Consider the following 14049-nt stretch of genomic DNA (forward strand, 5'->3'; position numbering starts at 1 on the left):
GAATAAAATCTCCTGTGACCTGCTTGTGGAATGACTGACTTGGACACAAGAACAAGTTATCTTTTAATATCCCCGTTGAAACACAATTTTTAAAAAACTTTTTCATCAGATACAATGACAGTATAATTCAGTTCTGCAGACTGTGAGCATTTGCCCTCTGATTGAGCCCAGGCAGGTCATTCTGGGTCATTTTGTGTGCGTGTTTTTTGTAATGGCCACAGATATTGGTCTGTTTCCTTGTTCGGGTGAAGGCCAGTCAACCCATCATGTAATGTAAACAAAAGTGAAAAATAATTTGTGCATCTGCACCGTTATTTGGATCCAGTCCAAAATTTGATGAGTTCTTCTTCGTGTCATGCTCAACCTTTCCACCAAGTTTCATGAAAAGTGGGCCAAAAGTTTTTTTTGTACTCCTGCTGACAAACAAACCAAGAAATGCCACAGAAACGTAGCCTCGTTGGTGGAGGTAATTATCTTATCTTATCATCTTAATTTCCTCATTGTGTTGCCTCTGCTCCTCACACTGGTCTTGACGCACTGCATCATGTGAAATATGTTGTCAGTTAGTTTTGTGTTCTGAGAGACAAGGAAACACCAACCTTCACTGATCTGAATCTCATTACTGGTTTGTTCAAACCTGACTGGTCCTGCTCCTTTTTTATCTGCTATCTGCTTCTAGTCTGCATGTGTTTGACAGTTTAGTTCAGCTGAATCTGTGTCGCCTCTCTAACTGTGACAGAACAAATTTATACAATACAATTAGATTTATTTCATATGTGACCCCCCCACCCACAACTGTAGTGTCAGCAGGGGTGGAAAGATTATTCAAGTACAGGTTCTGTTACATTACTAGAATATTACTCAATTATAAGTGAAAGTAGTGGTGCTAGAAAAATACTTAAGTAAAAGTACAAAGTACTCATCTCAAAAAAAGTGTTACTTGTTTTTCAATAACAGCTATTCAATCAAAGAGGTTTCTGTTTCTTCAGATCTTCACTTTAAATTCCTCCCAACTCCGTCTCTGTTCTGCTCACCTCTCTAAAGGGTCTGCAGATGTTGGACCGGCTGATACTGAAACACTCACATCTGGAGAGACGAGTTCTGATAATATTACTCTGAACAGATCCTTTATAATAGCATGTTGGATTATCTTTGCCTGAGGTTATCTTGATTAGATATGAAAGCATTACAACTCTGTGAGTCCAACTACTCAGGATGGCTAACACAATATATTGTGTTATACTATTGTGTATACTATTTTAGAAATCAATATGATGGGTTGCAGTTGCTGATATTGATGTTTTTTCAGTCCTTCCAGAAAAACAGACTTTTGTGGTGATTGTGTGGCCCGAAGTATCTGATGTCATGGCAGCTTTTCTAAACCAAATTCAGCACAGTCTGCGATGTCTTTGTGAAGAAATTGCAGGGACAAGTGAAGTGAGTTTCTTTTAATGTCATTTTTCTGTAATTCATTAAACTCAAAGGCAACAAGTTCCAGGCAGAATTAAACCAAACCCTGTGCTTAGTGTTCTATCAACCTCACAGAAAGGCTCAGGATTATAAATTTCTGACATAATATACTTTAAATGATGAATTTCACTGGTTATTCCACCAAGAAGCAAAATCATTTTGGACCTCAAACTCAAAACCAGCACAAAATTCTGAATTATCAAAGTGCAGAGAGCATTGATAAATGTCATTAACAATGATAATGACATGTTCATTCAATGTTCTTTTCAGTACTCATGTCAAAAAAATAAATACGTAAATAAACAAAATGGTAAATAATAAAACACTGATTCCTGGAACTCAGTGATTGGACAAATTTGCTGAAAAGTTGCGATGATTGGATATTGCAAGGTTCTACAGAATTCATGTAGATTGGTTGAATTTATGTTAATTGTTGTGATCACAACTTCCTTAAAGGGACTGATTTCTTCTGGGCACTTATTTTCAAATCATTTATTTAAATTTAGAAAGAAGGAAAAACATAAAACCACTGAACGCCAGAAAGAATGTACAATATACAGTTAATAAAATAATTTCTTACAGATACAGATTTCCTTGTATTCATACTTGGCAGCCTCGACACCTGAAAAATATGGTGAGGGAAAATAATCAGCAGATATCCATAATGAAAATAATCATTAGTTTCATCCTGATAATAATAATTTAAAATGAGCTCCATCTCAACCAACTACAAGAGTAAAATCCTGCTTTTACATTAATGAGTCATAATACAGGAGTGTTAACCTCATTTCAGATCGTGAGCCACATGAAGTCAAATTTGGTCTGAAGAGTGCCAGACCAGTAAAACCGGTGCATATAAATAACCTATAAATAACAATAGTGGTGCTGCAACTAATATTTATTTTCAGTATTGATTAATCGATTCTCAGATGTCTTGTTTTGTCCACAGTTGACGGTCAGAGAGGACGACAGAAAGCAGAAAACATTCACATCTGAGAACCTGAAATCAGATGAATTTCATATTTTTTGTCTTAAAAAATGACGCTGATCAATCAGTTAATTAATCCTGTCACAATCTTGTCCCCTTGTCTTTCCTGTAATGCCTAAATTTTTTATTATCAATTCATCTGTTGAATATTTTCTTGATTATTCATTGACTTACTTTATTGTCAGAGAGGAGAAAAGAAATCTGAAAATACTCACATTTAAGAAAATCAGACAATGTCGAGATTTTGGTCTTAAAAGAATGACCCAGGGTAATTAATGGATTATTTAAACAGATTACAATTAATTTAATATTTGACAACTAACAAATCAATCAACTGACTGGAAAGTTTTAGAAAATTTAACACATTATTTAGAGAAAGGTATTTCTGTGTTTTATTTCTCCTTTTTCTTGTGCTCCCCTGTCAAATGACTGTTGCCGTGGTTACCAATTACACAAACCCTTAAAAAAAATCCTCTCTGAAGAAAAATTTATTATAATTAAATTATAATTAATTTACAAGACATGATACCTTTCCTTAAAATGGGCTCTGTGTCATTTATGTTTAAAGTTTATACATATACATACATACATACATTTATATAATAAAGAATCATGACTGATTTACGATTGTGTTTTTGTTTTTCTTGTATCTGCCAGGGACACAAAAATTCCTGTAGTTGAAGAATGGCCCATTTTACTTGAGTAACACAGAAACATGAAGACATTTAACGGTTAAAATCTGTGTGACAGAGTTTAATGTTTGACCTTTAGCCTACATCCTCCTCCACTTCCTGTTTAACCGCCAGAAAACTTGTTTAATGGTTGTTTGTGAGGCGCATGCTCAGTCGTGTTTAAAACTTAGCCAATCCTGTATGAGGAACAGCACACTTTTATTTACATGGAGCACATTCAAATAAACCAACACAGCACTTCAGACTTCATTCACTGACGTAAATTCACTTGAAGCTAAGATGCCAGAAGGACCCAAAACAGGGAAGAAAGGCTCGAAGAAAGCCGCCTCTAAAGCCAGCAAGGGCAGGAGGAGGAGGAAGCCCAGGAAGGAGAGCTACGCCATCTACGTGTACAAGGTCCTCAAGCAGGTCCATCCTGACACCGGCATCTCCTCCAAGGCCATGACCATCATGAACTCGTTTGTGAGCGACATCTTTGAGCGCATCGCCGGTGAGGCGTCCCGTCTGGCTCACTACAACAAACGCTCCACCATCAGCTCCAGGGAGATCCAGACCGCCGTCCGCCTGCTGCTGCCCGGTGAGCTGGCCAAGCACGCCGTGTCTGAGGGCACCAAGGCCGTCACCAAGTACACCAGCTCCAAGTAAACCAACAACAAACTTCAACACAACGGCTCTCTTCAGAGCCACCACCTCCTCTGAAGAGCAAAGACTCCACATCACTTAAACCTCCACAGAAACGTCCATGTTAGCAACGTCAAAATAAAAATAAGACGCTGTTGCTTTGGATGGAAGTCAATTACCACAATGTGGTGACGAGAAAGGTCCTGTAAGTTATCATGAAAACTTCTCAAAATGACAGGATACTAAATCAATAGTTTGTCATTATCACATCTTTTCATCACATTGTCAGAAATAGAGCTTCCATAGACTTTGTCTCTCTATCAAATGCTGTTGGTCCTGTTATAACCTTCTTGTATTCACTTCCTCTTCTGATCAAAACACTACGACAACACAAAGCTCCTTCACAGAACCACACAACACATCAAAGAGCTTCTCCTTCTCTCATGATTTATGAAGTTATGTAAAAAAAAAAAAAAAAAAAGATAGATAGGTGATGGGTCATTTAGTATTTATAAAGTTTTATGTTGTATTATGGGAATTAAAGTTTTACTTTGTACTTAAAAGTGGCAATAAGGCCATTGTTTGTACTTAATAACTTCTATAAGACCTATAATTCTCTTCTTGCACAATATAGTGTGACATATATCCATTTTACAGACTGTCTGTTATTTTTCTTTCACACAAATCTGCAGTATGTCGGCTCACGAAAATGCATTTTCATCCACAAAGTATTAAAATACTTCACTTTTAACTGTCCAGTTTGTACATATTGTTAATACTTTACTGGTTGCTTTGCATATAGTGTGTATTAGTGTTAAGTTTGCTGTGTTTTTAATCATTTTGATAATCACAGCTGTTTTTAAATAGCGAGGTTAGCCAGTTAGCTAGGCTAGCTGGCTGCTAATGAAAGAAACCACAGTTTATAACATCACCAATTGTTGACATTTAAATGTGTGTGCATGTATGCATATGCACACATGTAGGTGCATGCAATATATATAAGTATGTGGATTTTATTGTTTGTGTATGCAGGTGCAGGTGTACGTCTGCATAAGAAATTATGTGAAGGTATACGTGGATATACAGGTTTGTATATTATCTGCACGTTTGTATACCTGCATGCATTTATTTATTTTAAAATACAAAGAACATTTCTGTAAGTATCGGGACAGAAAATGTACATTTCCACAGAATGAAACAGCAACATAACATATGATATGATATGATATGACATGATATGATATGATATGACATGATATGATATGATATGATAGTATTGTTAATGATTTAGGGCTTCAACTAACAATTGTAATATATAATATAATATAATATACACACTCAGTATAGCTTATTAAAGATGATTAACAGACAGACTGAACGAGGTTTGTGTCCAGCAGAGGACACAAGTTTAAGTTTGTGTTTTATTACACTGGGAATGATTTAATAATTCCAGGTGCTTTGGGGCCTCGAGGGTTAATTTATGAAGGCGTGTTTGTACCTGTCGGATCGACCTGTGGCAGGTAACCGTCCCGGTTCTCCTCTATCGTCTTCCGTGTGTTTAGCTGCACACAAAACTTCTCTGATATAAACCACACGAGACGCAGCACTGCAGAGATTTCAGTGTTACCGTGTCCTCACGCGTCTCAGCTGACTGGAGCACCGCCGTCACCGGTGACACAGACCAGTTTGATCCAGTTTTAAAGACAAAATGTGGGGAAAAGTGTGTGTGAGCTGCACGGAGTGAGTGTGTGTCAGAGAGGTGTGGAGGCTGCAGGAGGCCAATAAATGTGTCCTAGTGTCCAAACATGAGCTCAGTGTGAAGGAAGGAACCTTTTCTGTCTCGTCCAACAACTCTGCTCAGCTCAGATGGACATTTTCTGTCAATTTTAGCCCCAAACTGTGGAGCAGAAAACACACCTGAGCTCACCTGACAGCACACCTGCCAATGTGTGTTCACTCTCCACGGTTCTCATGTGCTTCATAAGAGCCGCCTCGTGCTCTGACAGAGACACCTCAGACAGACGCAGCAGAGCTCAGAGACAGCAGGAAAAAAAAAAAAAACAAGATGGCAGAAGATGCTCCAGCAGCAGCCCCGGGGACGGCGGCAAGTAAACCCTCAAAGAAGACGCCCCCCCAGGCCAAGAAGAAGGAACCGTCCCTCCGGGTGGTGGCCATCGCCGTCCTGGCCACTTGCAATGAGCGCAAGGGGGTGTCGATGGTGAAGCTCAAGAAGAATATGGCGGCCAAAGGGGTGGATGTGGAGAAGAAGAACAAACTGATCAACATGACCGTTAGAAGACTGGTCAACAAAGGAACTGTGATCCAGACTAAAGGAACAGGGGCCTCTGGATCCTTCAAACTCGCCAAGGCTGACACCAAACCTGGTAAGAAAGGGCCCAAGAACACCGGGACCACAGGATCCACAGCCATGCGTGCCAGAGCCAAGAATGCCGGAGTCAAGAGGACAAAAGGGCAGATGGCTGGAGTCAAGAGAGGCGGAGCCAAGAGAGGCGGAGCCAAGAGAGCTGGAACCAAGAGTGGCGAAGCCAAAAGCACTGCAGCCAAGAGAGCTGGACCTAAGCGTGCCAAAGCCAAGAGTACCGGACCTAAGAGTGGCGGAGCCAAGAGTACCGGACCTAAGAGTGGCGGAGCCAAGAGTACCAGACCTAAGAGTGGCGGAGCCAAGAGTACTGGACCCAAGAGACCAAAACCAAAACCAGCAGCCAGAAAAGCAGAAGCACCGAAGAGGAAGCCTGATAAGAAGGCAGGAGTGAAGATGAATTCTCCAAAGAAAGGTACAGGTGCATCAAGGAAACCTGCAGCCAAGAAGTGAAGTGGCTGTTCTGAACCCAGAACCCAAAGAACCAAAGGCTCTTTTAAGAGCCACCACAGCTTCTACTAAAGAGGGTTTCCTGGTTTTTAATATACCAGTAAAACCAAAAAAGTATAGTCATACATAATACAAAGTAGACATACATCTGTACAAGTGAAAGGTATATACAGCTTTTTGTTTTGTTTATTAGTAGTTTTGTTTGTCACTTGCTCTTTTCTTTTAACTCTCTTATCTTATCATATCTTATTAGTTTTAATTAAGGAACATTGATACAGCAAATGTGTAGCTTGATATTAGGCTATTCTTTATTCTACATATTAATCCTGACCTCTGATTTGACCTTTGCAGACCTGATCAAAAAATATTGGGTCATACCAACGAAAGGGCAGTAAAGTCCATTTATCTGATCACTTTAGCTTTAACAAAGCAGTATAATGACAAGTATGATAAAATCCTTAGTCTGACAATGATATAAAACGATAAAAATGCACATTTTACTGTTATTCTTTACATTATGGCTATTATCGTTATTCATTTACAACGTTTATTATTATATTACTGTATGTTAGTGGCGTTCCAAGTAATTTTGGAAATCAAATTATTTTTATGGTTTTGGAATGTTTCTCATCATTTGAAGCTACTCATATTTATATTCTAATAGATAAGATTGGATTTTTAAATGTAAAAGGCAATACGCAACAACGGAAAAAATGTTAAATACCATCAAACCTTTTCCGACAAAATATGACACTGATTGATTAATCAACATGTATTTTCACATCTGGGATCAGAGTGGTTATAGTGGTGAGTCTGAGAGTTACGACTCTACGCTCTTATATTTTTCTATACTGTTGTTATATATAGTACTATAATGCACATAGTTGACATATTTCTTAATTTTCTTCTGTTAAAATACAGTAACTGAAGTTATGGAGGTTTGCCATGGTTACAGCTTTTTGCAGTTACTGTAATTTGGACTCTCGACTCCTCTCCTGAATGAAATAGCTACATTTTTGAGAAGATATTTGTCCACATGACAACGAATGTCTTCAATGTCACTAATTTTGGACAAAATTAAGCTACTGCCATTATCCTTTGTAGAGCAGAATAATCCAGCTATTTAATATACAATTATTCAGCATACATTTGTTTTGGTTCTACTTTAGTATACTTATTACATTCACACTATATAACACACCTCACACACTGAACCCCCCCACTCCTCTTCTCTCTGTCACAGTTTGTCAGACCACAGTTTGTCAGACCATTGTTTTGTCCAATAATTATAATAAATAATTATAAATAATAATAATAATAACAAATGGTAGTGTGTATTTTTAAAATTGCTTCTTTTTTTTTATTTTACAAAGCTGACTTTGAGAGCACAACAGCTTCAGTGTACCTATCCTGTCCCGTGCAAATGGATCTCTGAAAGACTTTCTAAAGACTGTCTAAAACATATTTACCTATCTTATAACACAATTTAAAGTTAATATTAGATGAGTAATTAAGCATTCAAATGTCCAAAATATGACCAAGAAACGGGTAAAATAGAAAACCAATCATAAAAAGTGATATTTTATTTTAACTAATTTTAGTTTAGTTCATTTATTTTTACAAATCTTTATTTTGCTTTTCATTTTTTATATTACTGATCATATGATGAAACATTTTTTGTAATATATATATACATATACATATACATATATATACATTTATATACATATATATACTATATATACATATACATATACACACATATATATATACATATACACACACATATATAGATATACATATACACACACATACATATATATACATATATATATATACACACATATATACATATACATATACACACATATATATATATACATATACACACACATATATAGATATACATATACACACACATACATATATATATATACACACATATATACATATACACATATATATATATATATATATATATATATATATATATATATATATATATTCTTTCGTTCTTTCTTTTCTTCGTTGTTGACAGCATGTGGAGGAGAGGGCAGTTTGAATTTCTTTTGTCCAATAGTAGATGAGCTGCCGTTCGCGCGCCTCTCTGTGGACCAATCAGCGCAGCCGTGTCTCCGGCGGTTCCTTTATAGAGCGGCTCTTGTGTGTCTCACACAGTAATTCAGTGTTTGTTGCCTGAGAAAGAGGAGAACTATGGCCAGAACGAAGCAGACAGCCCGTAAATCCACCGGAGGAAAAGCTCCCCGGAAGCAGCTGGCCACCAAAGCTGCTCGTAAGAGCGCCCCGGCCACGGGCGGAGTGAAGAAGCCTCACCGTTACAGGCCCGGTACCGTGGCTCTGAGAGAGATCCGTCGTTACCAGAAGTCCACCGAGCTGCTCATCCGGAAGCTGCCCTTCCAGCGCCTGGTCAGGGAGATCGCTCAGGACTTCAAGACCGACCTGCGCTTCCAGAGCTCTGCCGTCATGGCTCTGCAGGAGTCCAGCGAGGCTTACCTGGTCGGTCTGTTCGAGGACACCAACCTGTGCGCCATCCACGCCAAGAGGGTCACCATCATGCCCAAAGACATCCAGCTGGCCCGCCGCATCCGCGGAGAGAGAGCTTAAGATATTCACTCTGTTCACCAACAACAAACTAACGGCTCTTTTAAGAGCCTCTAACTCTCTGACAGAGCTCAATGTCCTGTAGTATAACATTTCTTTTAAAGTCAAATGAGTTATTTGCACTTTAATTTAGTCATCCTAATTAAGTAGTTACAGGTAATTTAATGGGCAGCATTTGAAATTAATTTCCACCATCTTAAGTTTCAACTGGTGTGTATTGCTTTGTTTTCATTCATGTTTTAGATTTGATACTGGGCTCCGTGTTAATGACCACCTGAATAATTCGTACATATTCTGCAAAAGGATGGAGAAGATCAAAAACTATTTGCTTAATGGCGCTTTTATGACCAACATATTCCAAAGGCAGGAGAGAAGAGTGATGGTTAATATAATCACAGAACCTGTGATTATCAGCAGCCCATTCTGTTACTTATTTTGTCCATTCCAGTTTATTCTTTACTGTTCATGATTCGCCTGTTCGTCTGACTTTGCATTTGTTTACTTCTGGTCTTTCGCGAATTGCTCTGCCATGTCTGTATTTTGTTCTTACTATGTGTGTCTTGAGAATTATTTGAAGGGTGCCAACTTCCGGCCAGGAATTAATGTCACTGGACACCAAGAGTAGAGTTGTATGAACGTTGCTCTTTATAAAGGATGTGTGGCTCTTAAAAGAGCCGTTGTTGTTGTTGTTGTTGTTTACTTCTTGGCAGCGGGTTTCTCGCTCTTCTTGGGCAGTAGAACAGCCTGGATGTTGGGCAACACGCCGCCCTGAGCGATGGTGACTCCGCCCAGCAGCTTGTTGAGCTCCTCGTCGTTGCGGACAGCCAGCTGCAGGTGACGGGGGATGATCCTGGTCTTCTTGTTGTCGCGGGCAGCGTTTCCGGCCAACTCCAGGATCTCAGCGGTCAGGTACTCCAGCACCGCCGCCAGGTAAACGGGAGCTCCAGCACCGACACGCTGGGAGTAGTTCCCTTTCCTCAACAGCCTGTGAACACGACCGACCGGAAACTGAAGCCCGGCCCGGGAAGACCGGCTCTTAGCCTTCGCTTTAACTTTGTTGGTCTTTCCTCGTCCAGACATTTTTCTTATTCTCTTTGTTAAAATAATCAAAAGTGAATTCCACTTCAAAGTGGAGTCCGTGTTTATTTTGACCCCAGCTGCTCGTTGATTGGACAGAGTGAACGTTACTACGATCGACCAATAGAAAGAAGCTCGTTTCATTTTCCTGTATTGACTACGACGCTTCCGCCTTTGCGCTGATTGGGATTTTCAAAATAAAAGACGACAGCTCATGGTGCGATTCGCCGCAAAATTTTTCTTCCAAAAGAATGAGAAAATAAAAGCGGAAATATCAGGAGGAATAGATAAAGGAATGGGTGAGTAAATAAAAAAACAGGAAATACAACAAGATAATATGAACTACTAATTATAAGGATTTTCAGACGTATTTGTTCATTTATTTCTGTTCTATTATTTATACATTTTAAATTATAATGTAAACAATTATTTTCTTTTTTATTCTTTGTACCTCTCCTTTTTTTTCTGCTGTTGTTTGAGTGAACACATAATCGCTGACAAGTTTCATTTATGCAGGAACTGACTACTTAGTGCAGTTAGGAGGCCCGTCCAAAGCCAGCTGATTGACCCTTCAAGGAATAATAAAGGGATGAAAATATATAAATTATATTATGTTACAAGAAGAAGAAGAGGAAGAGGAATTTGTAAATTAAATACATACAGAAATAAATGAAAATGCTAATAATTATTTTTTCCATATTTTGTTTGTCATTCTGTTTCCACAAATATTAATAGTTTTATTAATTTCTCTTTATATTTCCACATCTATCATCTTATTTTTTCTTACACGTGTATTTTTTATATGGCACGCCTCTGGTTCCATAAATAAAGTAGTACTTGTTTTGATTGTTTATTTTGTATTATATTGTTTTTTTAGGTATCGGCTGTTCATTTGTGCTTGTTGGCCTGGATACATCATCATCACATCTGCTGCAGTCACTCTTTTCTCTCTGTCTGTGGATTATTTTGAGAATCTGGATCATGGTTTTTTGAAAGAGACACTGATTTTGAGTTTTTCAAATTTATTTACCATAAACCTCCATTATACTGGAGAGAAGGCAGACATCAGTACAGCTGATATCTCCAAAGTCTGATGGATAAACAGCTCTACAGCTCAGAGAAGAAATGTGTTCTTTTGATTTTGGGATGAACTCCAGTGATGAGCAGATGATAAAAATGCTCCAGAGCTTGTTTCTGTGGAGCTCACTTCTTACAAATACTTTTTTATTTTTAAATGTTTTACAGAGGGGAGGATTTACATACATACAAAATAACATTAACCAGACAAATTGAATAGTACATCACAAAAAATAATACAGTCATCAAATGTCAATAATAATATCATTAAATTAACAATAATACAATGCATACATTTAGACTGTTAGTAAGAGCCAAGGCGGGGAACGTTTTTGCACTAAAAAAAGATTCTTGGTTCTAATAAACATGAAACAATATTTTTAATGTAACTGAAATATATATATTGAAGTTTATCATTCAAAATTAGTAAATGTAATGTGAATATGTTTAGTACAAACTGAATGTAAATCAAGTCAACTTTAGATCACATGAGTCGCATCAAACTCCAACACAGTAAAAGTTTGTATTAACTTAATCAAATCTGAATGAAGGTATTAAATTTAAAAACATTGTATTAAATGCAACTTACGACATTAAACTTATGTAATAAAATTACATGGAAAATTAACATGTAATTAAAATACATGAAGTCCAGGTTTTTTGAGTGAATTATTTTTTGGGTGCGTTTGATATCCAGAGTTTTTTGTTTTTTCAGTTCTGTGAATATTTGTTTCAGGACTACATCATGGATGGATCACACCATGTTTTCCATAATTTTGTAACAACAGTAAACATTATTGTCCAATAAAAATCCTGGTGCTCCATACATCACTGCTTCATAGTTGAAATTAATGTTAAAACAAAAATCACACATCTTTAGACTTGTAGCCATTTGGAAGTAAATGTTCAATACTTTCATCTTCATCACAGATGGCACTTTTGTTTCAACACATTGTGCTGGAGCTTCTGTCAAAGGAAGAATATCGTGTGACTGATGACATCTGAAGCTTCAAACATCACAAGTTTTACAGCAGAACTATGTGGTTCTCACGTTAATGGAATAAGAAGAGAGGAGAATAACTGAGGAATGTGGCGACATGGTTACATTAGAAACATATAATTATAAATATGAGAATATTTCCTCGTGATAGGAAGTGATGATTTAATAAAATAATGGGCTAATTTATTGGATATCACTTGTCAGTCACATCACATTGCAGCTTGTATGAGACATCACACAAATATCCACCATGAAATTTAAAATCAGTAACTTACACCAGTGTTGTCTATTTGATGTTGTTATATGAACAACACAGAACAACCAGAACCCGAGCCTCCAATAATTTATGATGCAAATGTGGACCCTAACCTTCTTATGACAAAAACACACTATCACCAATCAACACTTATTAGAAATCACGATTTGGAGAATATTTATAGAGCTTAATCATTCAAGACGCTTAGTTCTTGGTGTCACATACTTGATATCATTCACCAAATAAATAACGTTACAATAACACAAACTTATTTATTATTTTATTTGACAAATAACCAACAGACACTGTGATGTTTTTGTTTGTTTGTAGATATGAAGGATGTTGTCGATGTAAAGGTTGTGCTGCTGTGTGCAGGTGTGTCATCACCTGTTAAAGCTGCATGTTTTCACTTCCTTCACTGACAGTATGAACAACATGTCTGATTGTGATGTGCAGGACCCGGTTTGATAACCTCGCATTACGTCCTGGTGCTGACTCGTTATGACACGTCATTATTTCATTATGACATGTTGCACAATGACATCTATATTTAATGCAGCTCCTCTGATCAAACAAGCGCCCACAGACTTCATAACATGCAGGAATCTCATCGCACACATATGAGACTAAAACTGTTAGTGGCGCTTCAGCTGCTATAACTTCTGCAGACCACCAGATGTCGCTGTGTTCACTGAGTCTGAAGCCTCAAAGCTTTGAATGTTTTTCAGCGCAGACTGTAAGAAAGCTTCATAATGCTTCATGAAGTGTTCTAGTGTATATAGGGCATTTCTACTGTTGGTCACCCTTTCTGAATCACCACATGATGAATTGTGGGATGATGTTTTGTTGTCAGTGTCCAAAACGTGATGTTTTACAGTGAACCATGCAGGCTGCAACGATAGCAGCAGCAACAGTAGAAGAAGAACATCATGGATGTGCAGCACAGACTGAATATAAAAGATACAGTTAATCATCATGACCCACTGACCCCTTTCAAAATAAAGGTCTGGCAACAACTTTTTCATCACTATATGTCGAGCCTTCAGACAAAAACAGTCTTTCACATCAGTCGTTTCCAAACACTGGGTCGTGACCCCACAGGGGGGTCACAAAAGCTTTTATTTTAATCACCAAATAAATAAAAGATTAACATTAGAGCTGCAACAATTATTCAATTATTAATCGAGTATTAAGGTAATCACCAACTATTTTCATAATCGATTAATTGCTTTGAGTAAATTTTTAAGAGAAGAAGTATGAATTCTCTGATTTCAGCTTCTTAAATGTAAATATTTTCTGTTTTCTTTCCTCCTCTCTGACAGTAAACTGAATATATTTTAGCTGTGGACAAAATAAGACATTTGAGGACGTCATCTTGGACATTTTATGGACCAGACAACTAATTGATCAGTGGAA

General features: G+C 37.6%; 3 protein-coding genes across 3 annotated transcripts; 2 read left to right on the forward strand and 1 right to left on the reverse strand.

The window, feature by feature from the left end:
- The first annotated feature begins 672 nt into the window (after positions 1 to 672).
- On the forward strand, positions 673 to 4527 carry LOC146319555 (histone H2B 1/2-like). Its single transcript, XM_084730123.1, has one exon. The coding sequence runs from the start codon at positions 3430 to 3432 to the stop codon at positions 3793 to 3795; it is 366 nt and encodes a 121-aa protein (XP_084586249.1). The 5' UTR covers positions 673 to 3429; the 3' UTR covers positions 3796 to 4527.
- Positions 4528 to 8622: 4095 nt separating this feature from the next.
- LOC146319556 (histone H3-like) lies at positions 8623 to 9279 on the forward strand. The gene has a single exon (XM_084730480.1). The coding sequence runs from the start codon at positions 8816 to 8818 to the stop codon at positions 9224 to 9226; it is 411 nt and encodes a 136-aa protein (XP_084586606.1). The 5' UTR covers positions 8623 to 8815; the 3' UTR covers positions 9227 to 9279.
- Positions 9280 to 9880: 601 nt separating this feature from the next.
- On the reverse strand, positions 9881 to 10598 carry LOC146319557 (histone H2A-like). Its single transcript, XM_084730187.1, has one exon. The coding sequence runs from the start codon at positions 10442 to 10444 to the stop codon at positions 9920 to 9922; it is 525 nt and encodes a 174-aa protein (XP_084586313.1). The 5' UTR covers positions 10445 to 10598; the 3' UTR covers positions 9881 to 9919.
- Positions 10599 to 14049: the final 3451 nt, after the last annotated feature.

This window comes from Lutjanus erythropterus, chromosome 11 (assembly GCF_056507025.1).
Source record: "Lutjanus erythropterus isolate fLutEry1 chromosome 11, fLutEry1.hap2, whole genome shotgun sequence".
NCBI classification, from domain to species: Eukaryota; Metazoa; Chordata; class Actinopteri; order Lutjaniformes; family Lutjanidae; genus Lutjanus; species Lutjanus erythropterus.